Source organism: Typopeltis vanoorti, chromosome 8 (genome assembly GCF_054136105.1).
Source record: "Typopeltis vanoorti isolate ZY-2024b chromosome 8, IOZ_Tvanoo_1.0, whole genome shotgun sequence".
In the NCBI taxonomy this organism is placed as follows: Eukaryota; Metazoa; Arthropoda; class Arachnida; order Uropygi; family Thelyphonidae; genus Typopeltis; species Typopeltis vanoorti.
In genome coordinates, this window is record NC_143556.1 from 99812488 (window position 1) to 99837319 (window position 24832).

Below are 24832 nucleotides of genomic sequence, written 5' to 3' on the forward strand. Positions count from 1 at the left end.
TTTAGGGGACACATCGCCAAAATTGTGAAGACAACACAAAGGCTTCTGGGAATGATGCGGAGGACACTGACATGTAGAAGTGGGAGATTCTTGTTCTGTTGTATAAGGCTTTGATTAGGCTACACATGGACTATTGTGCCCAGATTTGGTCATCGGGTTTTCAGAAGGATGAAGAGATGTTGGAAAGGGTCCAAAGGCGACTGACTAAGGTAGTTTCTGACCTTTGGAATGTTGAATATGAGGAAAGATTGAGGAGATGTAATTTGCAGAGTCTGGTGGACAGGAGGAAGAGGGGAGATATGATAGAGACCTACAAGTTGGTAAGGGGTTGTTATAGGATCAATGCTGGAGAAGTTTTACAGAGAATAGTGGGAGATCAGGGGAGAACCAGAGGTCACCCCTAGAAACTATAAAGAGGGTGTGGGTAGGAGAGTGAGAGGCAAGTTTTTTCGTGCAGAGTTGTGAATGATTGGGATGCCTTGCCTGACAATGTGTTTGCAAAGAGTTTGAATGTTTATAACATGGTATGATGAGCTGTGTGTGTGATAAAAGGACCTCCCAGATGAGTCTTTGACTCCATGAGGTCTTGGGGTGGTAATAATAATATCGGCATTAGATCGCAGTGCATTTGTTTCGGGTAATGATAATTGAAAAAATATTATTTTCATATTTTCAACAGTGACACTTGTCATAATTCAGCCTTGTATCTATTGTAAATAAATAATTATAAGTTATTTTAACAAAATAAGATAAGATTTACAAAAAATAGTTCACCAGGTACATGTACCAATAATAAACGTTTTATATCTCACAGAAATAAGGCACGTAAGCTTACTAAAAATACACTGTCGTTTGAGCAGCTACAGTTGGGAATGATAACGTGCAATGACAAGAGAAACGAATATCGGCGTTAGATCGCAGTGGACTTGTTTCGTTATCTTCTTCTGCAGCTTCTTCCACTTAAGTGGGGTCACTGTTCATGCTGAGTCTCCTCCACATCCTCCTGTCTTGGGCTGTCACCACATCCAAGTTCTTCATCCTCAAGTCCTCTTCTACCAGCTCCCTCCATCTCTTCCTTGGCCGCCCATACTTCCTCCTTCCTTTCACATCCATCAGCATGACCCTTCTTCCCACATATTCGTCCTCCCTCCTCATCACATGACCAAACCATCTCAACCTTGCCTCCTGTATCTTCGCTCCTAAGTTTGTAACTTTCACTGTTTCCCCTCACATAGTCATTTCTCAGACGATCCTTTCTGGTCACACTGCACATCCACCTAAGAATTCTCATCTCTGCTACTTCCATCCTGCTGATGTTATTTTTCCTCGTGGCTTTAGTTTGCATAGTATACGTCATAGCTGGCCTCACTACTGTCTTATAGATTTTGCCTTTCAGATTGATCAGCACCCTCTTATCGCATAACACTCCAGCCATCTCCCTCCAGTTCTTCCAACCCACTTGTATCCTGCATCCCACTTCCTTCTCAGCCCCTCCTTCTTCCACTGTTGAACCTAAGTATCTAAAGTCCCTCACCTTCCTGATGACATTTCCTTCCAGCTCCAGATCCGTCTCCTGGCTGCTGCCGCCCACTGTGCAGCACATATACTCTGTCTTACTTCTGCTGTCTCATACCTCTCTTCCAGTACTTTTCTCAATCTTTCCAGTTTAGTTCCCACTTCTTCTCTAGAATCTGCACACAGCAAGATGTCATCTGCATACAACATTGTCCAAGGCACATTCTCTCTCACCTCCGTCACAATAAACAGAAACGGACTTAATGCTGACACTTGATGCAAGCCAACTGTTACTTGAAAACTTTCTATCTGTCCCAGACAGGTCCGAACTCTTGTCTTCACATTTTAGCACATCTCCTGCATCAACTTGACATATTTCTCCGGTACCTTCTTCTCCCTCAGACACCTCCAGACTTCTTGCATTGGCAATCTATCGTATGCTTTCTCCAGATCAATAAATGCCAGGTGTAGCTCCCGTTGTTTCTCTCGAAACTTTTCCATCATCTGCCGTAACCCAAAGATAGCATCTGTTGTTGATCTACCAGGCATGAAGCCAAATTTGCAATCTCCTTTGCAATCTCCACCTCCTTCCTCAATCTTCCATTCTTACAGTCTTGTGCATCCCCTTTACCCTTGTAGGTGTTTCGTAATCTAAAGCGTTAATCGAACAATTCCAATTATTAACTATTCAATCAATGTCAAAACATAAGCTGTAACCTTTAACATGTACTGCATTTATATAATGTTGTAAGCATTGTTATTATTTATAAACACAAACAAAATTTAATTTTTTCCTTGGAGGTACTGCAGTGTCGCAGTGCTTATGTACGTGCCGCCACTGGCTGAAAGTGAAAGCAGCATGCGTATAATTTAGTTATCTCTTGCAAGCTTTAATCAAACTGTTTCGTGGTTTCTTTGCCCACTGCAAAGTATATGTTACCTTTCCTCCCTCTGAAGTAGAGTGGTAATCCTCCAAGTCGCGCCACTCGAACACGTGAATGAACAGCCATTGTAGATATTTATAAACAAGTAACCACGTGGTTCAACGTTTCTGGTACCTTCTTTCTGCTCATGCGCAATGCAGGAATTGTGTATATGCCAGCGAGGAAGAAGCGTGTTTTGGTTAGTGAGCCCTGGAGATGGTGACTGTAATGTAGTTTTCTTGGAGCGAAACGGAACGAGTGAGAAGGCAGCTTTGCTGTATTCAGGAGATTAGGCTTGGAATAGTAATATCTGGGAACTGTGTCCAGTGGGTTGCAAAAGAATGTGTTAAAAATCGTTTTTTTTTTTTAAATTAAGGAAATTAATTCTTACTGTTTTCAAATTTTAAACTTGTAATAAAACATCTTTACTATGAAACAGGAGGGATTTGTATCTAATGCACGGGGATTCCAAGGTGGTATCCAGTCAACAGACTTCAGTGAGAGCCCAGATGACTTAGATCCAATGTTGCTCTTAGATACACCGCAGGACACGCCTATTGGTACACCATTATCCGATATCATGACTGCAGGTTTGTTTTCATTTCATGTTTTGTTGCCTGCGTTATTTTATCAACAGTTATTTCGATGTTTAAGAATAATATACGGTTACGGTAAATTGTTGCAAGCGCCTGTGCTCCTGGATTCTCTTTACTTCCCATGTCAGTGTTTTTTAATACAATTATTAACTTTGTAAAGCATATATACATGTGTGTGAAGAAAAGTGCCGAGATAAACTTGTAATTATACGATCTCAAAGAATTTGTTAAAGTAACTAATGCTACTGCTTGCATCAGACTGCGAAAGTATGTTCATGTTCTGGTTACCCGCTCTTCTCTGCATCCGGTTCAGTGATTCATCAAGGTTATTTTGCTGGAAATTTCCATCGCATTTGTAACGCCAGTACATCTTCAATAACCAAATATTGTTTTTGTTTAGAGAAATAAGCCTCGTTAAACACTTTGCTTCCGTATGACGTTTTCTTCTGCTGTATTTAATGTAGACATGTGGAAATTGTTTTTTTTTATTATTATTATTTAGTAACAGACATCAAACGAAATTATTTATCATTGTTTGTGAACGTGTTTAATAAATTAAAAGAATTAAACTTATGCCTATTTAATTGTTTCTTTTTTATGGAGTTATAATTAATGTGCTAACACAAGATGCGGAGAACAAGCTTGCTTTACTTTGCTAGTGAATGTTAGTGTGCTCTAAGTCAGCATCTCGGTTCAAATAGCCCACGCCAGATGTCAATTCCATCATTTGAACGCACTCATAGTTAGGTACTATGCAATGTTTCTTTTTAAATCGGATTTCTCATCAGGAAAAACATTGAATGGTGTTTATTGGCGAATGGCTGCATTTATGGAAACAGACTTCCTGTGTCATAGGGAAGAGAAGGACCTTGGATGGGCCACACAGTTTTGAAAATCGTCAAGCTAGCTTGGAAATTTGTCATTAATTAATGGTCCAATTTTTTTTTTTAATGTTTACGCAATTCATAAAATTCTATTTTCTTTATATCACTCTTGGCTAGTGAACTTTTCACAATTGGAATACTGAGATCTTTCAACTTCTCTTGATGCAGCAGGCCAGACTTAGAACCAGTATTCTTGTAACTTTCCAGTACTATGCTGAATATTATGGTCTGCTTCTTTTATTTGTTAGAAGTAATCGAGAAAACGTTGTTTGCAAATTTGAAGCACAAAAATCCATGATGAACTGGGAAATAGACAAAAAAAAAAAAAAAAACTCAGATTTTTTTAAATTCTCTTCCTCCTTGGCAGACAAGTCATTTCATTGAATTGATCTTAGTCGAGTTAGAAATAGTTATTAGTTAACGTCCACCTCAGCAGACTGCACCATTCATCCAGATTTAAACTAAATCATAGAATTTCTTATATACTCTTTAGAATTTCTATATAAATGAAATCACATCAGAAGTGAGGGGTAGTAAGGAAGTAGATAGAGTAAAATGACTGATATACCTATATTATTAAAAAAAATATCTTCTAGATATGATTTATTTTCCTAGATATTGATGATATATTTCTATTCTTAGGTGTTTTGTTACAAAAAAAAAAAATAAATAAAAACAAGTAATGAGGAACCAGAGGCTGACTTTTGCCTTTTTGAAGATGTAACTTCTCCTCGAATTCCATCAGCACAATTACAGCAGCGACACTAATATATAACAGCAGCCATGTAACTTCTAAATTACTAATTTCCTGCTTTCTGAGCATCTCATCTTTTTAATGTTTTTATAAGATACCCAATAACAAGTAAAATACTGATAGATAATAAAATATTAGAACAAGTAAATACTTTCAAATACATGGGATGTGACTTATATGAAGATGAAAAAGATGTGGATATTAAAATATCAAATTTTGTTAAGGTCAAACATCTTAATAAATAATATATTTAAGCAATTTTCCTTGGTACAGAAACACACCAGATTCACACCATATAGCCAGTTCCACAATATCAGACTTTTATAGGTGGTTTTCCTGGTGATTAATCCCACTTTAGAAACGTGAAATTCTTGTTTTTATTATGCGTGCTTCTGTGGAATGAAGACATAATACAATTCTGTTGCCAGTACTCTTACCACAAGAAACAGCTGGAATTTGAAATAATTTATTCATTACCCAACTTGTTTCAACTATGTTTCATATCAGGAGAAATAAGTGAATAAACTAAAAAACGTAAAAGAATACCAGAAATGTGAAAAAAGAAATTTCACACACAAAAAGTGTGTGTGAAATTTTCATACACATGATATGTACCATAATTACAGTTATGTATCATGTTTAATAGCCATGTAACATTTATGTGCCTTCAGAACCTATAGGCATTGTCGCCCAAAAAAAATGAGCTCATAACTAGAGTTAACTTGTATACTGATTCCAGTAAGATTCACTAAAAGAAGTCAAAATTGGCAAGAACCACTTAAAAAGAGGTTGCATTTTAAATAAAAAGGTTAAGTTCTGAGTTATTTAGTTGTATTATCAGTGTTTCAACAATGAAAGATTTAACATTTTATAATGAGCATATAAAGTCGACCTGGTTGGCCGAGTGGTTAGCGTATCTGCTCTCCAGCCAAAAGGCTGTGGGTTCGAATCCCATTGTGGTCATGGTTGTTGTGATTGTCTGTGGAAATACTGGTGGTGGGTAGTAGATGGCATTGGTGCAGATGATGTGGTTCACTGTAGTTGGTGGATTGAGTGATGGAGACAGAGCTGTAGAGTAGGTGCCCTCCCTCAATGAGTCTTTGGACTCTCTGGAGGTGTCACATAATAATAATATTGAGAATAGGCTAAAGAAAATTGTGGAAGAGAAACTTGGAGAAGAACAAGCACTGCGTTCAGGCTTAGTTTCAGGATCTGATTTTCACTTTATGACAGATAGTTGAGAAATCATGCCAATATTCAATGGATCTCTATTTAAATTTTGGAGATCTGTAGGAAGTGTGACAAGATGCCAAGAGAAAAGGTGTTTAACACTGCTCAATATAACATCCCACTTACACCATATAACTGTTGTAGTCAGTATTCAAGTTGTAGGTCTGAAATTAGAATTGAAGTAGATAATACAGAAAAATTTGATTTTATGTGTCCAGTTATTCATCTGCCTGGATCACATTATGAATGAAAGTGACATAAACTTGGAGATGTTAATCTCAGCACTTTTTACTGTATGCAGATGATGTTATAATCCTAAATATATAAAGTACAAGCCTATGGGGTTCTTTAAATTTAATAAACGGTTTTTATTCAGTTTAAAGAATAACTTATATTCAATGTATAACCTGGTGTGAAAATCAACAATAAAAGGACAGACTATGAAAATAGACAAGAATATTGAAAACATCAGCTGTGTCCTTAATAGATAACCTATTTAGGCAAAATTTTTAATGAATATTGCAAATTAAATATGGAAATAGATAAGAGAGTAAACAAATCAAGCAATACTTAGTCTTTATTTGAGTTGTAAGTCAGCAGTTAGAATTGAAGGAAGTACAGAAAAATGGGTTAATGTTAAATCTGGTGTGAGACAAGGATGTACATTATCCCCTCTGTTATTCATTATCTATATGGATCACATTATGAAGCAAAGTGGTATTAAACATGATATCAGAATTGGAGATGTTAATATCAGCTCTTTGCTTTATGCAGATGATGTTATACTTCTAAATAAATCTGCTACAGGTTTGCAAGATTCCCTGACTAAATTGAATAACTGTTGTAATAAATATGGTATGAAGGTCAGCATTAAAAAGACAAAGACAATGAAAATAGGTAGAATTGTTGAAAATGTCAACTGTGTTGTGAACTGGGAACCTGTAGAACAAGTAAAACATTTCAGCTATTTAGGCACGATTTTTAGTGAAGATGGTAAATTAAATATGGAAATAGACAACAGAATCAACAAATCAGGTATGGTAGGAAGTCATTTGAATAAATTCATATGGAATAAGAGAGAAATTAGTCGGAACACTAAATTAGCTGTATACAAGACAGTGTTCAAACCACTTTTAACTTATGGATCTGAGAGCTGGGTCAGAAGTAAAACATTTGATCAATGACTAGAGACACCGAGATATGAGAGTCCTGGGAAAGATTAGAGGCATGAACAGATGGCATCAATGGCAATATCATATTAAAAACAAGGATATTAGGAAAGAACTTGACATTGTCAGCATCCAGGAATGAGTTAGCAGAGCTAATCTCAGGTGGTATGGTCACTTAAACAGAATGGGCGAGAAAAGATTAGCAAAACAAGTGTTCTCTGCCAGGTTGGCAGGAAAACGACCCAGAGGAAGACCAAGATATAGGTGGATTGATACGGTATAAAGTGCCTTAGATGATAGAAATATAAGATCTGATAATGTTGCAGTCTTGACAAGTAACAGACTGATTTGGAGGAAAATTGTAAATAGCAAGTTAGTAATGATGTAAATTTTTCATGTAATACTATCATATCCTGTACAGTCCTTGAGGATACATGTCTGCCATTTCATGATGATGACAAAGATGGCATGGTATGAAGTTATCTGAATAAATTTATATATATGGAATAAGAGAGAAATTAGTCAAGATACTAAGCTAGTATTTACAAGAATTGTTCAAACCAGTTTTAACTTACTGAACAGAGCTGGATAAATAAATTGATAAAAAATTAGAGGAGTGAACAGAGAGTATCAGTGCTGAAAGCATATTAAAAATGAAGATATTAGAACAGAAGTATTGAAACATGCTCTGTCAGGATCTCAGGAAAAGTGCCATAAGAAGACCAAGATTTTTGTGGATTGATGCAGTTAGAAGGCTGAAATGTAAGATCTGATAATGGATAACACTGATTTGGAGGAAAGCTGTCAGGAAGTTAGTAATAATGCAAACTTTATTATGCTATAATATTGTAGTGCATATTCTTCAAGGGTATGTATCAGGAATATTGATGATTTGCATTTTCTGTTATGCAGTGATGTAGATTTTCCTCCTTTCTATTCTTCAGAGACTGTTGTTGTTGTGCAAAGAAGTCAAGGGTACCTTTAGCTCCTTTGCACATGCCTTTAATTCATGAGGATATCCCATCCAGTTTCACATCCTTATTAACATCAAACTTACCTAAAATACTTCACAGGAATAAACAGCCAGTATATTTATTCCAGTATATATTTGATGCTGTTCTCAATCACAGATATGAAATGTACTGACTGAATTCTCTGTAAAGGATGGAGGCTTCCTAATCAGCTGGTGAATAATTGATACTGAATACTCCACCACATCATGCCTGAAGGGACTAAGTATAGTAGCATGTAGAGGCATTGCTAAGGTCACTTGGATTGATGTCTGGGACACTTGAGTGGAAATTATGTGAATAAGTCCTTCACCTCAGCTGCATGTCTTTATACTTTGTTTCCTGCTCTACACCTGTCATGAAAAATAATCAAATGCTAGCATCACTGTCGGTGTTAAGAAAGAAAGAAAAAACCTCAGATTTGCAAAAAGCAACAAAAAATCAAAAGATCAGAATTCCATCCAATAAAAAACTTTCAAATCCATTTCACTGACATCTGTTGCATCAGTACAAACAATAGTAAACACTACCACTTAGAGGAATCGAAATCCGATCTGCTATTTCTAACTGAACCCCAATTGGCATCCTCCATGACTACACTTCACCTTGGCTATCACAATTAATATCTTACATGATGTGTTTCGCAGTAAAGGAGGAATGGTGTGCTTTTGTCAAATGCTATCAAACCTGGAATTACTGTTTATCGACCTTCTCTGGTTCAAGATTTGCTTACCTCACTTTATAGCTTTCGTTTGTAACCTTTACTGCTCTCATAATTCAGACAACCAGCCAAGCTCTTCTCTTGACAGCTCTGATCATAATTTTATCCATGTTCTCGTTTTCCATGAATCATTATCAGCCTCATACCCAGTGGCACTACAGCAGATCCAATTGAAATGGCTTCTGAGATTTCTGTGCCCCTTTTTTATGCTCATGTTACTTGTTTCACTCTCCTGATCCAAACATATGCTGTGAATTAATAACAGAAATAATCCTTTTTGGAATTTAGGGCCTTTATTACTGAGTACCAGCTTCACTATAGTCCTGCTCCCCTAACTTTTATCCGAACTCTAAAAATTATGATAAAATTACAATATATGTTCAATGGCTCAAGTCAAAAACTCTGTTGAAATAAGCTTTACTCCTACTCAGCTGGCAGTCAAGCCTTCTGTCTTCTTTTTCTTAAGGCTGTTGGGCATCACTTTTGTCCTTCCTTGTTTCAACCCTCCCCTCCCCCCCTCTCTCTAACGTCCTGATGGTACCTTGATAAGGCAGACCTCTTGGTGTGTGTGTGTTTTCCTCCACATCTTGTTTAGACAACCAAGGCAAATTGCTTCCTGCAATACTACAAATTGATCACTACATGTCCTGATTTTTTTGACAGATGAACATCAAAAATCCTAGTCTTAATGTCAGTAAGTCTCCTGGTCCAGATGGCATCTCTCCAATTGTGTTCATATCTTATGCTCCAGAATTAATATCTATCCTGTATCACCTATATATGCTGTCATATTAATCTGGAATCTACTCAACAGCATGAAAGAAAGCTTTTATCCATTCTGTATCTAAACAGAATAAGTTGGCCATCAGACTGTCATCCGGTTGCTCTCACCTTTACTCTCAAGTGATGAAGAAATCATAATCAACCGGCTTCTTCACCACATTGTTGTAGATTCATCAGTTTATTAGTTCTTGTTCTATGGCAGACCTCCTCACTAACCTTATCTATGAGGGTGGTGTGAAAAGTTCTCGTTATAACAATGAAAAAACGAATTTATAATTTAAAAATTATTTTTATTTTTCAACATAATCTCCCTTAAGACTAATGCATTTATTCCAGCGATGCTCCAGCACCATTATCCCATCCCTGTAGTGGTTCTTAGCAAGATCTGCAAAATACCCCTCTACACTTGCAATCACCTCTTGATTCGAAGAAAAACACTGACCAATGAGGAAGAGTTTTAGTTTGGGGAAGAGATAGACGTCAGAGGGAGCCAAATCTAGGGAATAGGGTGGGTGGTTTAACAATTCATAGTGCAGATCCCTTAATTTTCCCATTGCCAAAACACCTTTGTGGGGCAGGTACATTGCCCTGATGAAAGATGATTTTTTTTCCTTCTTCAAACTGGGTCTTTACTCACTAAATTATTCGTCTAGTCTGGTTGAAAGATTGGAATAATGTTCCCCAGTTATTGTTTTACCCTTTTCAAGATAATTAATAAACAAAATACCTTTATCATCCCAAAACACCGATGCCATGACCTTTCCTTCTTTGGCACTGAACAACCGGCTTCTGTCCACTGTTTTGACTGTTTGGATTCTGGTGTGTAATGGTGAATCTCATTCTCATCCATAGTAATAAATCGATGCACAAAATCAGTTTTATTCTTGTTAAAATGTTCCAAACACTGTTCAGAGATTTTCGTGTGAGTGTGTTTTTAATCTGCTGTGAGCAAGCACGGCACCCATCTTGCACAAATCTTTTTCATTTGCAATTCTTCATGCAAAATGTATCCTACACGTTCTTTTGAAATGCCTGTAGTCTCAGCAATTTCACACACTCTGACTCGCCAGTCATCCAATACCATATTGTGCAGTTGATCAATGATTTCTGGTGTTGTTACACTTTGGTACGGCCACGTTTAAACTCAGAAGCCCATTTCTTAATTGTCAAAATTGAAGGAGAAGAATGCCCATAAACTTTTATGAACTTCGAATGAATTTCTTTTGGCATTAAACCTTCTTTAACAAAGAATTTTATAATCGCATGATGCTCAATTTTATCCATTTCAAGGGATACAGACATCACTTTTGCTTCAGACAGCTATATAAAACAAACTACTTGATAGAATGACTTGCAATTTCACATGGATGCTTATGACAAATGTACAAACTTAGAAAAAAAATCTTGCTGATAGTGTTGCCATCTATGGTCGAGGCCGAGAACATTTGACACCACCCTTGTACTTTTGAACACAGTCTGCGGAAAGATTTGGAGAAGCCCATGTGGTTATTCTTGCTATTTCCAAGGTATTTGTATCTGGCATTGAGGCTCTCATCAGGCTACCATCTTGTGGTCTTTCACCTGCCCTTTTTTAAAGGATTGCCAGCTTTCTGTCATAAGATTCTTTGTGAACGCTGATGTACTCAGGGTTCTGTTATACTCCTTTATACGAAGGTTGTTTGAAAAGTTTGGTAAAAAAATAAGTTAAACACCTTTTTTTTTTTTTGGAAAAGATCACCTTTATTTCTCGAGATCTACACATTTGGTCTCCAGTGAGTTCCCAATTTTTTTCATCCCATCTAAAAAGTAGGATTTGTCAAATTGTGCAAAATAGTCATTGACATCCTTGTTCATAAAAATTTTTTTTCCCACCAAATTTTTAAGTTTGGGAACAAGTAGTCACACGGCCATGTCTGGAGAATATGGTGAATGCGGAACCAATTCGAACCTCACTTCATGCAATTTTGGCATTGCAACAGCCGATATATATGGGACGGTGCATTATCTTGATGAAAGAGCACTTTTTCTGTGCCACAGTCTTGGCCGTTTTTCCTTTAGTTCTTCTTTTACATGGTTCAACAATGACGCATAATAGACTCCTGTTATTGTATTACCCTTTTCCAAATAGTCTATCATGATAATTCCTTGAGAATCCCAAAAAAAAGTAACCATCACCTTCCCAGCTGACAAAACGGTCTTCGCTTTTTTCAGTACTCTTTCACTGTGCATTGTCCACTGTTTTGACTGCTGCTTGGACTCAGGTGCGTAGTGGCAGATCCAAGTTTTATCTCCAGTCGCTAATCGATGCAGAAAATCCTGCGAATTGCGATTAAGCATCGCCAAACACTGCATTGAGATGTCTTTTCACATGCATTTTTGATCGACAGTCAACAATCGCGGCACCCATTGCTCACACAGCTTTTTGTTCAATTTTCCATGCAGGATATTATACACCAGTTCAGTTGAGATGCCTACAATCTCGGCAATCTTGCGCACTTTCACTCGGAGGTCTTCCATAACAATACCATGGATTTTGTCAATCATTTCCTTCATAGTAACCTCAGTCGGGCGTCCAGAGCACGCTTCATCTTCGATGGACTTACAACCACGTTTAAACTCATTTATCCAAAAATAAATAGTCTTTCATGCTGATGCAGAGTCCCCATGAACTGCATCTAACTTGGCTTTGATTTGCACAGCTGTCCACTTCTTCAAATAAAAGTGTTTTATCACTGCACGAAACTTGTTTTTCTCAATTTTTATGAAAAATGCGAACACTGTCATTTTAAACGTTTGCCAAACGAGAACTACACGTCGCATGTGGCAAAAATTTTGCCAGGGGTCATGAAAAAGATGAAACATGCCGTTACTGGTATGAATGGATGAATTGTGTTGCCGTCTATTGGAAATTTACCAAACTTTTCAAACAACCCTCGTACAGTGACCTCTTCTAACTTCAAATCCTGTTCATTGTTTTGCTGTTGACATTACTTATTTGAGAGCCCTGTGGTACTCTGATTGAAGCTTCAAGATCTGCCATAATCAATGTCTTCATCACTGATTTCTTTACCATTCTCAAATGAGGTGTAGATAATGTAGTGCATCTCAATCTTACTAATGCCAATCCTGTCTTATTTCTTAGAAGGAAAATCTTGCTCAGTCTTCTTCCTTTTGATAATATTCTGATTGCCATCTGAGATCTGTTTCATGCAGCTATGGATGTGATATGTTTGTGCCAAGATAAGCTATATTATCTTGGCACAAACACATCATATCCATAGCTGCTTAAATTAGAAAACTAAGAACAATTTTCTAAAGTTGGGCAGATTTTTGATTTATAAAGTCTTCTACCGAACACTACAAATTTGCCCAACCATATAAAACTGTTCTTATATTTGGAGACTAACTGTCGACCTATCACTATCTCTGGAGTGATGGTGAAGATTTTGGAAAAGTTGATTAGTGTTCATATACAGAAACAGGTTGATAGAGAATCTATACTTTGCAGTGAATAGCATGAGTTTACTAAGAGAAAGTCAAATTTTAAGTAATTTGCTCACATTCTAACTGGAGACAGGAGAAATGGATATACTTTTTAAGGAATATGCCATGATACAAGGAATTATCATGCCTTGATTAACTATAACAGTAAAGTCCAGTCTTCACTCAATATAATTCTCTTTATGCAGACTACTTCTCATAACACTATATATAGTAATTCTATAATCTTATCATTTCTTCTAAAACAGTCTCTTACAATAGATCAAGTTACCTTAAAACAGCTTCTCTCTATGCAAACAAATTTTCATTCTACAATATATAGTCATCATCATCATCATGCATATCAAGGATTTAGGCCCAGCATGGCCTGTTCCGGCCTTAGAAGTCATCGTTGAATGTTTAAGAGGACATCCTGGTTTTCTTTTTCCTAATGACTTGTACTTTAAGGCTTATTTTGGTAATCTTTCTGTTTTCATTCTTTGAACATGTTCCATCCATTTATGTTTATATTTTTTAATTTTTTCTATTACTGGTTCTTGGTTTAATTCTTTCATAATTTCTTTGTTTCTTTTATGATCAAATAGGGTATACTTTGCAGTTTTTCTCATAAACTTCATTTCTGCTGTTATTAATCTTTGTTTGTCTTTTTGTTTTATTGTCCAGATTTCTCTTCCATACATTACGACTGGTAGGGCTAATGTATTGTATACTTTTAGTCTGGTTTGTTTTTGAACTAGGTTTGGTTTAATTATAGAGTTAATTACACCTGTTATTTTTAAATATTTTGCAATTTTTACGTTTATATCTTTTTCATTTTCATATGTGATCGTACATCCTAGGTAATTAAATGAATTCACCTGTTCTCTTGTTATCTATTACTATTTTATTCTTGCTGGATCTTGTCCTTTAAAGGCCATAGTTTTTGATTTTTCTGTTGATATTATCATACCATAATCTTTGGCTATCTCATTTAGATCTAAAATAGCTTTCTGTAAGTTATCTTCAGAATTTGTAATTATTATTTGATTGTCAGCAAAAAGCAGAGTGTTTAATTTCACTATAGGAGAAAGTTTAATACCTTGATGTTAATTTTTATTCCATTTTATTATTATTTCATTTAAGTAAATATTAAAAAGATTTGCTGAGAGGGGACATCCCTTTCAGACCCCCTTGGTTTATCTCTCTCGTATATGATAGTTCGTGATTTAATCTTATTTGTATTTGATTATTTTCATATATACTTGTGATAGCTTTTAGGATATTATTAGGTATTTGTCTTTCTTTTAATATGTTAAATAATGTTTCTTTTAACTTTGTCAAATGCTTTTTCAAAGTCAATAAATGCAATATGTGTTTCTAAATTGTATTCTCTTCTTTTCTCTATTATTAATTTTAGGCAAAAGGCTGGGTCTATATGCGATTGTCCTTTTCTAAATCCATTCTGTACTTCTAAAATAAAGTTTTCTGAATATTTCATTAGTTTGCTATTTAAGATTCTGCTATATATTTTGTAACAGGAATTTAGTATACTGATACCTCTATAGTTTTTAGGGTCATCTCTATTACCTTTTTTAAAGATAGGAATCACAATTGCTTTTTTCCATTCTATTTGGGGGATAGAATGGAAATAGTTGAATAGAAAACCAGTTGAATAAATTTTATTTAAAAATAATAGGAGTTTTTCTTTGAGTCTTGTTCCTGCGTATTTATGTGTTCTGAACCTAGCTTATCTTCTCCAGGTGATTTTCCGTTTCTTTCAGGCTGATTTCTAATTCTTTAGTTATTTCCTTTTCATTTTCGTTAATTGTTTGCCAGTTGTCGTTTTTAAAATATTTGTCTGTCCACAATTCTGTGTAGTAATTTAGAAATTCTTCTAATTTCAATTTGGTGTTTAATTTTATGTTTTCTTTGGTATCTGCATTTAAGTGTTTCAAAATCTTATATACATTGGATCTTATTTTATATAAATCATGTTCTAAATTAGAAACAAATTTGTTTCATGATTCTCTGTCTTTTTCTGACTTCTCTTGTTATGGCTCTTATTCTTTTATATTCCATTTCATCTTCTAATCTTTTACTGCTTAACCATTTATGATAGGCTTCTTTTTTCTTTTTGATTATTTCTTTGATTGTATCATCCCAGATCTTCAGTTTTTTCCTTTTATTGAATTTTTTGGTCTTTCCTAAGCTTTCATTTGCATTTAGTATTTAGTATCGTTTTTATATTAAGCCATTCTATTTCTATTTCTTCATTTTGTTTTATTTTATCTAGATATTGGTTAATTCTTTGTTCATATAGCCATTGTACATTTGTGTTATTCAGTAGTCTAGTTTTATCTAGATAAAATAATAATTTTATTCAGATAAAATTATTATTTATCTAGATAAAAATTTGAAATATTTATAAACAAATATTTCAAATTTTCTTTCTGTTCTTGTTACTTGTAGCCATTTAAGTGGTAATCTTAATTTTATTTTAACGAGGAAGTGGTCACTGCTTATTTCATATCCTCTGTGAACTCTAACATCTAGTGAAAATTTTGATGTCTTTTCATTTAATATAAAATAATCTAATATTGATTTCCATTCTCTTGCCACCCAAGTATATTTATGTATGTCTTTATATAAGGACTTCATTATTTAGAAGGAATTCATTATTTTTAGGTTGTTATAAACTACAAAGTAAATCAATTTTTTACCATTCCTGTTGAGAGTATGTTCTCCATGTATTCCTATATTATTATTAATTTTCGTATTTCCAATTCTTGCATTTAAGTCTCCTGCTAAAACTACGTAATCATTTTTATTTATTTTATTATATATATTTTGTAGCTGATATTAAAAATCAATACTATCCTGTTCTCTTCCTTCTTTTGGGGCATATAAACCAATTATTGTTAAATAACCTCTATCTATTTTTATTCTAGCTTCTATTATTCTTTCATTCCATAATTTATAATGTTTTAACTGTTTTGAAAGGGAGTTATGAATCCAGATCATGACTCCTGCTTGTGCTCTTTGGTTGGTCTCTGTCAACTCCACTGTATATCACATTAAAATTTTTGGTTCTCGTAGTTCCTTTTAATTTCTTTTTTGTTTCAGTGATTACTGCTATTTTAAAATTTCTTTCATTTAATAGTTGGTCTAATTCTATTTCTTTATATGCTATTCCTCTTGCATTCCAGTATGCTATGTGTATTATATTTTGTCGTTTCCATTTTTATTTTCCATAGATTCAATCCGATTATCTTTTTCTGTCAGCTTACAAGTAGAATTATGTTCTCCATGTCAGGGGACTAGCCTGACGATGAAATAGTTCAGTGGTAGGGCTGCTACCTTAAGTCTTCTGAACTAGCCTTACTATATATAAAATTTATAGAATTACTATATATAGTAATTCTATCAAATTATCAGTCCCTCTAAACAGTCCTTCACAACATAAGAAAATTTACAATGAAAATGAACTCGCATGACTCTTTCATCAGTATAGTGCACTTGTTCGTACTTCCTTCACAGATTCCCTGGATTCCTATCTATGTCAGGTCTTGGGCTTTCACTTTAGAGGTTTCATGGATACCGTGTTCTCCTCTGGTGTGTCACATGGGGGCTGGAGTGCAATTTTTCAGCGTTATAGATACTCGGATGTACGGTCTGACGATCAAGCTTGGTCATCCTGGTCCTTGGCAGCTATTCGCTCTGTAGGTTTTCGCCTCCGGTTTTCCCTCCATGACCTCATCAGGATTCGACGTAGTCCATGGATCGACTCCCTCCTCTTTTTCTCCTGGCTTCACCCCTGCCGATGCTCAAATGTCGATATCGATCTCTTTTCTATGATCCTTATATTTAGTTCTCTGCAGGACCCCCAAATATTTTCACGCAAACTTTGAATTAAGGTCTGCAACCCCGATACTTTCACGCGCAAACTTTTAACTTCTTGAAGGTGCAGACTTCTAGCTCTCCCTGAAGAGTATGTTTAATCCTTTTACAGCATAGCGGACACACTTCTGATGTATACCACTCTCTTTTACTATTGACCTTGAAGGCGATATCGGTCTGGCTTTGAATACAATGGGTTTCCTCTATACAAAATACTAACATCAGATACATTTCCGAATTCTAAAGTATTGCCCTTAAACTTCTATTTTAAGACATCTTGTGTTTACTCTATTTAGCATGTTAATTCCTCTGGGTTTTTATACATGGGCTTTTGGTATTACTTATTTAGAAAATTACAATACCTTTAACATATTCATACATCTTCTATTTATACAATTTTGCATGTTAATTCTGCTGAGTTTCAATATATGGGCTGTTAGTATTATTTACATAAAAATTTTACTAGTTTACTTTTTGTGAATTCTTTTGGATGTGACCCCTTGTAAAAGTCGATGCAATAAAAAAAGGAAATTTACGCTGCATCGAATTTTTACATGTGTACCTGTCTCCATTCAGCATGTCATCTAGCATTGTTTTCCTTTCTCTTCCTCTGGGTCTTTTTCCTTCTATTTTTCCTCTGATGGCATCTCTGATGATTCCATTTCTTGTCAGAATATGTCCGATCCAGTTTCCCTTTATCCTCCTTAACAGACTTCTTTCTTCTTCTACTCTTTCTAAGACCTCTTCATTAGTTATTTTATCTGTCCATTTGATTTTTTTCCATTCTTTTCTAAATCCACTTCACAAAGCTTTCCAAATTTTTCTTAATTTCTTCTTTCTTCATAGTCCAAGTTTCAGCTGCATAGATGGCAACACTCCACACATAACATTTTATTAGTCTTTTCTTTAGGTTTCTATCCATTTTACTTCTGAATAAATTCCATTTTCTATTAAAGGCATCTCTTTCCATCACTATTCTTGCTTTTATGCCACTTTTACATCTTTCCTCACTGCTAATAACACTTCCTAGATATTTAAATGTCTTTACTTGATTCAGTTTTTCCCTATTTATTCTGATATCCATATTTGCCTCTTTCATTGCTATTTTCATTACCTTTGTTTTTCTGATGTTAATTTTCGTTCCATAATTGATACAGGATTCCAGTAATCTGTTCAACAGATGTTGTAGTCCTGTTTCAGTATTTGATAGTAATCCCTTGTCATCTGTGTATCTTATTGCAAATGTCTGTCTACCCCCAGTCTTTATTCCTTCTTCTGAATTCTCCAGTGCTTCTTTTAACATTGCTTCAGAATACATGTAAAACAAAACTGTTGACAGAGAACAGCCTTGTCTTACTTCTCGTCCAACTGGTTCTGTTGAACCATATCTCTCACCATGGCAATTTGTCCCTTATATAGTGAAATAATTAGCCTTCTGTCTTTCCAATCTTTTCCATTATTTCCACCATCTTATCTCATTTTACAAAGTCAAAAGCTTTTTCAAAATCTATATAACAGATCTTAATTCTTTATTCACTTCAGACTTTCGCTTACTATTCTTAACAGCCCAATCGCATCTCTTGTTCCCCTACCCTTCCTGAAACCAAACTGATCTTCTCCAAGAAATTCTTCATGTTAAGATTCTCATAAGTATTTTTGATGTATGGGAAAGAGGCTTATTATTCTAAAATCTTTGCAGTTCACTTTTCTTTGGTATAGGTATAAATATTAAGGTCATAAAATCTTTTGGTAGTTCTCCTTTGTTATAAATTAAATTTATTATTTTGGTTATTTCTTCAGTTCCTTTCTTCTGAAGTTGTTTCAGGAATTCTGCAGATATTTCATCTATTCCTTTCCACATTTTAGTTCTTTTATATCTTCTAATGGCAACTCATTTGTTCTATTTTTTTTTTTTGTCATATAGATCTTCAATGTATTCCTTCCATCTCATTAGAATTTTATGTTCAGTTGTGATTAATCTTCAGTTAATCTCTTACTGTGCTTAATTTATAAATTAAACTTTATAATAGGTATGTATGTATAGGAAAAAACACAGTATATATAAGGTTTGGTACTATCCTTGGTTTCGGGTATCCGTGGAGTGTCTTGGAATGTATTCCTTATGGATAAGGGGATAGCTACTGTACCTTCTCATAGATGCTGTGTTTCTGCATTCTGTTTTTTACAGGTGAGGTACTTAGTTCATGGATGCTGGTCTCCTCTAATCATCTAAGAATATGCGGAACTTCTTGCCAACATTCATTCATAGTGTTCAACTTGAAATTTATTGAATCAACTTATCATTTTCATTTCATCTACCTCCATTCTTTTGCCATTTTTGACAACATATAAAACCCCCCTTTTCAAGAAACATTAAAATATTCTTTTTCTTTCTCCCTGCATATTGTACTGTTGTGTTATTCATTTTGTTCAGTTGATATTAAAAAACCTTTAAAGGTCCATTTCAGACTTGCATATACCCTTCCCTGGAAAATTCATTGGATCAAAACAATGTAAAATGACCAAGTAAGGATTAAAAGTAAACTGGTTAGGAATCTCGGACATTTTAAAAGTAGCCACGTGGAATGTGTGCGATGCATAACAACAAAGTAATTAGAATTAGTAAAACTACTAAAAACTAAAAATATTAATATAGCTGTGATTAAAAAAAAAAATTAAAGGGAACAAAATATATAGATGGTTATACTATGTTAGATAGTTTTTTTTTTTTTTAAATAACGAAACCTGTGGTGCGTTCATAATTAGAAGAAACACACGTATAAACCACAGTGAAAATTATTTAATTGTAAATTAAAATTATTTTTGTTTAAATACTGTACTGATGATGTCCTAAGATACTTAGGATGAAATATTTACAATTAAATAATTTTCACTGTGGTTTATACGTGTGTTTCTTCTAATTATGTTAGATAGTGGAATGGACCACCATATCAGAGCTTCTAGTGGTCTTTCCATTTTAATTGATAATAAATGGAAAAATAGAATACGAAAGAACAGTTTTGTAAATGATCAAATTATAGCAGTTAAATTAAAAACAAATAGAAGCAACTTAAATATCATAGGTGTATGTGCTGCTGAAGAAGGCAGGAAAGAGGATTCCAAACAATGTTATGAGGAACTACAAAAGCAGTTAAATAAATGTAATAAAAATGATTATATATTAGTAGCAGGAGATCTTAATGCCGAGATGGAAATAATTCAATCCCAAATGTCTTAACAAAATATGGGGAAATGTGCATGAATAACAGTGGTCAAGAACTATTAGACTTGTGTACTTGCAATAATTTTAAAATAACCAATACTTTTTTTTTTTTTTTTCAAAAAAAGAATATAAATAAATATACTTGGAATGGCAGAGGAACAAGATCTATAATTGATTATATCATTACTAATCAGAAACTAGCTCCACATGAGAGATGCATGTTTACAGAGGAAGTGAAATTTTTTCAGATCATTATTTAGTCTCTAAAATAGAAGTAATAGCAAAATGAAGAAAGGAAGTAAATAAGAAAAAACAAGAAATAGAACAAGTATACAAAGCATTAGAATGCTATATCAATCATGATTAACAGATTACCTAAAAGAAGCCCAAATCAGTGAAGATATAGAAGAATGGAAAGCTTTAATGAAGATAATCCATAAAGCAGCCTCTGAAGTACTGAAATATTTAACTCTTCTTTCTTATTATGAATCCCACGGAAGTCTATAGACCCCTTTTTTATACTCTGTTTTTGTACTGTTGGTTGGCTAGATAACTACAAAGCAAGCTTTGATTTTTCAAGTCAGTTGAGTCTTCTAATATGTAAAGTGGTGATATTTATCTAATATTCAGGAAGTGAAAATCATCTGCTACCAAAAATCTGCCACAGATATTCATACTAAATGAATATCTGACTAAATGTACTTTTGTCTGAACAACAATAGTTCAGACAAAAGTAATACAAACATTAATGTCACCGTTTGTATTACTTTTGTCTGAACTATTGTTGTCACTCCCTTCAAAAACCGTGTCATCTTCAGTACCATCCATCACATTACTTATCCCACATTTCTTAAATGACTTTATAATTGTCTCTTCTTTCACCCAGGGTGCATACTTCTGAAATTGTGTGCTGTTTCATACGTCCTGTTGCTGTAACATTGTGATTTGTCTTTGCCTTCCATTTGTTCCACTCTTCCCACATAAAATTTTTGAATGGTTTATTAATAGATCCATCCAAGGGCAGTAATTGACTTGTAAGGCTTCCAGGAATGACAGCTAATTCTGTATTCATTTCTTTTAGAAGCTTCTTGGTTGATTCTGTTTTATGTGCTCTGAATTGATCCCACACTAACGTAGCAGGCTTTTTAAACAACGCACCTGGACGTTTTGCATCCATATCTTTTGTATTCCATAATTTCATTCTGTTTCGTCCATCCAGCCTTTATCTTGAACGTGGATAAATAATGCCGAGGAATTTCATCTCTCGGTAACGTTTTTCTCTTGAAAATTAACACGAGGGATAGTTTTGTTCCGTCCACCCAACAAGCTAAACCTACAGTGTAGTTTTAGCTTTTTGAGTTTTTTCTTGACCTGTTGTTTTGATCACTATTGATTTGGTGCCTTTTAAATCTACTGTCCGATTTGAAGGAACATCAAAAGTTAGAGACACTTCATCCATATGTTCGCAATTTGATTAAGCTCAAAGTTAAATTTTCTTCTTGCTGATATGACAAATCTGTGGAATTCTATAATTTTAGCTTCATAGTCAGCCAGCATTTTATGGGCTAGAGCTTCTTTAATAATGATTTGTTACCCAATTTTTCATTTGTACTTCTAATTCTGGCCATTTTTTCTGTTGATGGTGGACCAAAATGTCTTTCTGCTGCTCTGTTTCCATATTGTTTTGCATAATTTATCACATTTAATTTATAACTCACGTTATATGAAAGTCTTTTTTGTTTTATACTCATTTTTTCTAATTTTAAGATAAAAATTTATTAACAACTTATAAAAAATAATTCAAATGAACCTTACAAAAGCGCACATGTTTACACACTAATGACTATTGACGCTCTAAATCAGTGATTCACCCACATGCAGCGAGATAACTTAGGTACCTACCTTCAGTGGCGTACTTACTAATTTTATTAACATATTGCACCAGTAATTGAACTTCGCTAATAGCTTCGGTCAGTGTAAAGATTTGTATTTTAATGTTACCTTTGGACCATAAGATGCACCCCAATTTTAAGTCGATTTTTTCTATGTAAAAAGGTGCATCTTATGGTCCGAAAAATACGGTATTTGGTTTAATCCTTTATCCAAGTGTAAGGAAACAAAGTTTGCACCTGAAGTATTTTCTGGACTGGGGCAACTCTTATGTAGAAGCTAATGACTTCACATCACTTGCCTTAGTATCCCATAATGTAAAGCACATATCCTTATGGGTATGTATAATGCTATGCATTATGGGATGCGGTCATTACCCAGACCGGTTTCAACCTTTGAGGTCTTCAGTAGGAGCCCAGACCCCTTTGCATTATGGGATACTAAGGCAAGTGATGTGAAGTCATTAGCTTCTATATACGAGTTGTCCCAGTCCTGAAAATACTTCAGGTGCAAACTTTGTTTGCTTACACTTGGATAAAGGATTAAACCCAAGTATACAATTTCTTGGTACCTTTTAATTTATAGTATAACCAAGTGAAAAAACTTCCGACAACGTTCTCTAATCCAGAGTAATTTAATAGTAAGGTGTGATGACACCTTTTGGCAACTCATATATGAAAATGACTTCTGCATTACTTTAACCTTAGTATCACGTCTTGGTCTGTCTCCCACTGAAGAGACCTCAATAAAGGTCAAAACCTGTCTGGGTAGTGACCCTTCCCATATGTGCTTTGCATTATGGGATACTAAGGCAAGTGATGTGAAGTCATTAGCTTCTATATACGAGTTGCCCCGGTCCTGAAAATACTTCAGGCGCAAACTTTGTTTGCTTACACTTGGATAAAGGATTAAACTAGTAATATAATTTCTTGGCATCTTTAATTTATAGAAAAGTGACCATTTTGCTACCTTACTATAGTTATAATGGTAGTGCTTTTAGAATCTTTATTTTTATTTGCTGTTCCGTTTCTTTACTGAAAGAGTCTGTGAAACATAAGTAAAAATTTTACAATTAAAGGTCATGTTTTTCTGTATGAGTTTTCTATCTTTTAGTAACATCTCGTGTGTTTCCAATTTTAAAATGGAAATTATAGCACTATGAATGGAACATTATTAATGAATAGTTAACTTATACATTTACTAGGAAGAAAAAATAGTCATATTAAAAATATTTAATATCGTATTCATTAGCTTATGAAGATTTTAAAATGTAAAAGTGCTGTGAGCTGTTTTTGAAATTTTATATTTCAAAAATTTTATATTTCAAAAACAGGCTCATTTTGCTACCTTACTATAGTTATAATGGTAGTGCTTTTAGAATCTTTATTTTTATTTGCTGTTCCATTTATTTACTGAAAGAGTCTGTGAAACATAAGTAAAAATTTTACAATTAAAGGTCATGTTTTTCTGTATGAGTTTTCTATCTTTTAGTAACATCTCGTGTGTTTCCAATTTTAAAATGGAAATTATAGCACTATGAATGGAACATTATTAATGAATAGTTAACTTATACATTTACTAGGAAGAAAAAAATAGTCATATTAAAAATATTTAATATCGTATTCATTAGCTTGTGAAGATTTTAAAATGTAAAAGTGCTGTGAGCCTGTTTTTGAAATTTTATATTTCTATATGTCATAGGGTGATGTCCCATTTGGAGGAGGAGGAGAAACAATCAACAAAATTTTAAGGATCGCTTTATATGCAATTGCAATTGTTATGTCATAGAACAAAAACCGAGAGGGAAGTTGTATTTGTATGGAATCCACTTATGATGGATAGCAGCTTTTTGCCTGTTTCAGGATTTTGAACAGAAAGGTGCATTGGACATCATCAAATGCCTGATGTAAGGTCCAGATGTATTGTGAATGGTATTTGTTTCACATGGAGTCAGTTGTTTTGCAACAGCTTAATTGGGTTCCTCATTGTTGCTGTTCAGATTAGATATGTAATCAACTTTTGATTTATATATTTCATTCCTGTTTCAAACCTGTTGTAAATTTGAAAAAGAATCTTGTAGTCAGTTTTAGATAAATAACTTTTTTTGATATCAGTCTCATACAGAGGTGGTAGTTCCCCTACCTTCCCCAGAAATTTGAGGGAAAGGGGTACAGACAGCAAAACAGGTGAACTGACCAGAAGAATGCAAATCTCATAGCCTTAGTTGTTTCAGCCAAAATCTCATATAACAACCTCTTGTTGTTACGGCATGATCCCTCTGCTGGATTTTGGAGTAAGGATGTATCAGGCTGAGAATTTGCTTGTTATTTGACCTAGACACATGGGAGGTGTTTATAGGTTTAAAACAGTAGTTCTCAATCTTTTTTTTTTTTTGATCGTGCCCTGCCTCAAAGATTTCGATGCCCCCGTAGCATAATAGTCAACCAATTTCTGAAAAAGCATAAATAAGTACTTCAAATAAAAAAGGAACATAGGTAAAACTGCTTTTAATTTGACTTTCTTCAATGAATATAAATTTTATATTACACTTTGTATATTATAAACATAAATCGAACTCAACTTGGGAAAATAAAATCCAAGTTAATGTGATCCTTGAGCTTGATGTCTGCTGCAAAAAGTTTTTGAGGTACTAATTTAGTCAATTTCAATCTCAAATCCCCACGGTTTGTTATATCCAGACAATTTCTTTTTTTTCAGTAACAAGTAATTTACAGCACTAAAGCCACATTCAACTAA

General features: G+C 34.3%; 1 protein-coding gene across 1 annotated transcript in view; it reads left to right on the forward strand.

The window, feature by feature from the left end:
* The first annotated feature begins 2626 nt into the window (after positions 1-2626).
* LOC150104224 (MAP kinase-interacting serine/threonine-protein kinase 1-like) overlaps positions 2627-24832 on the forward strand; it is a 136654-nt gene continuing 114448 nt past the window's right edge. The window contains exon 1 of the mRNA XM_090396237.1: positions 2627-3028. Within this exon, the coding sequence (XP_090252363.1) occupies positions 2869-3028 (160 nt within the window). The 5' untranslated portion in view covers positions 2627-2868. The remainder of the gene's footprint in view (positions 3029-24832) is intronic.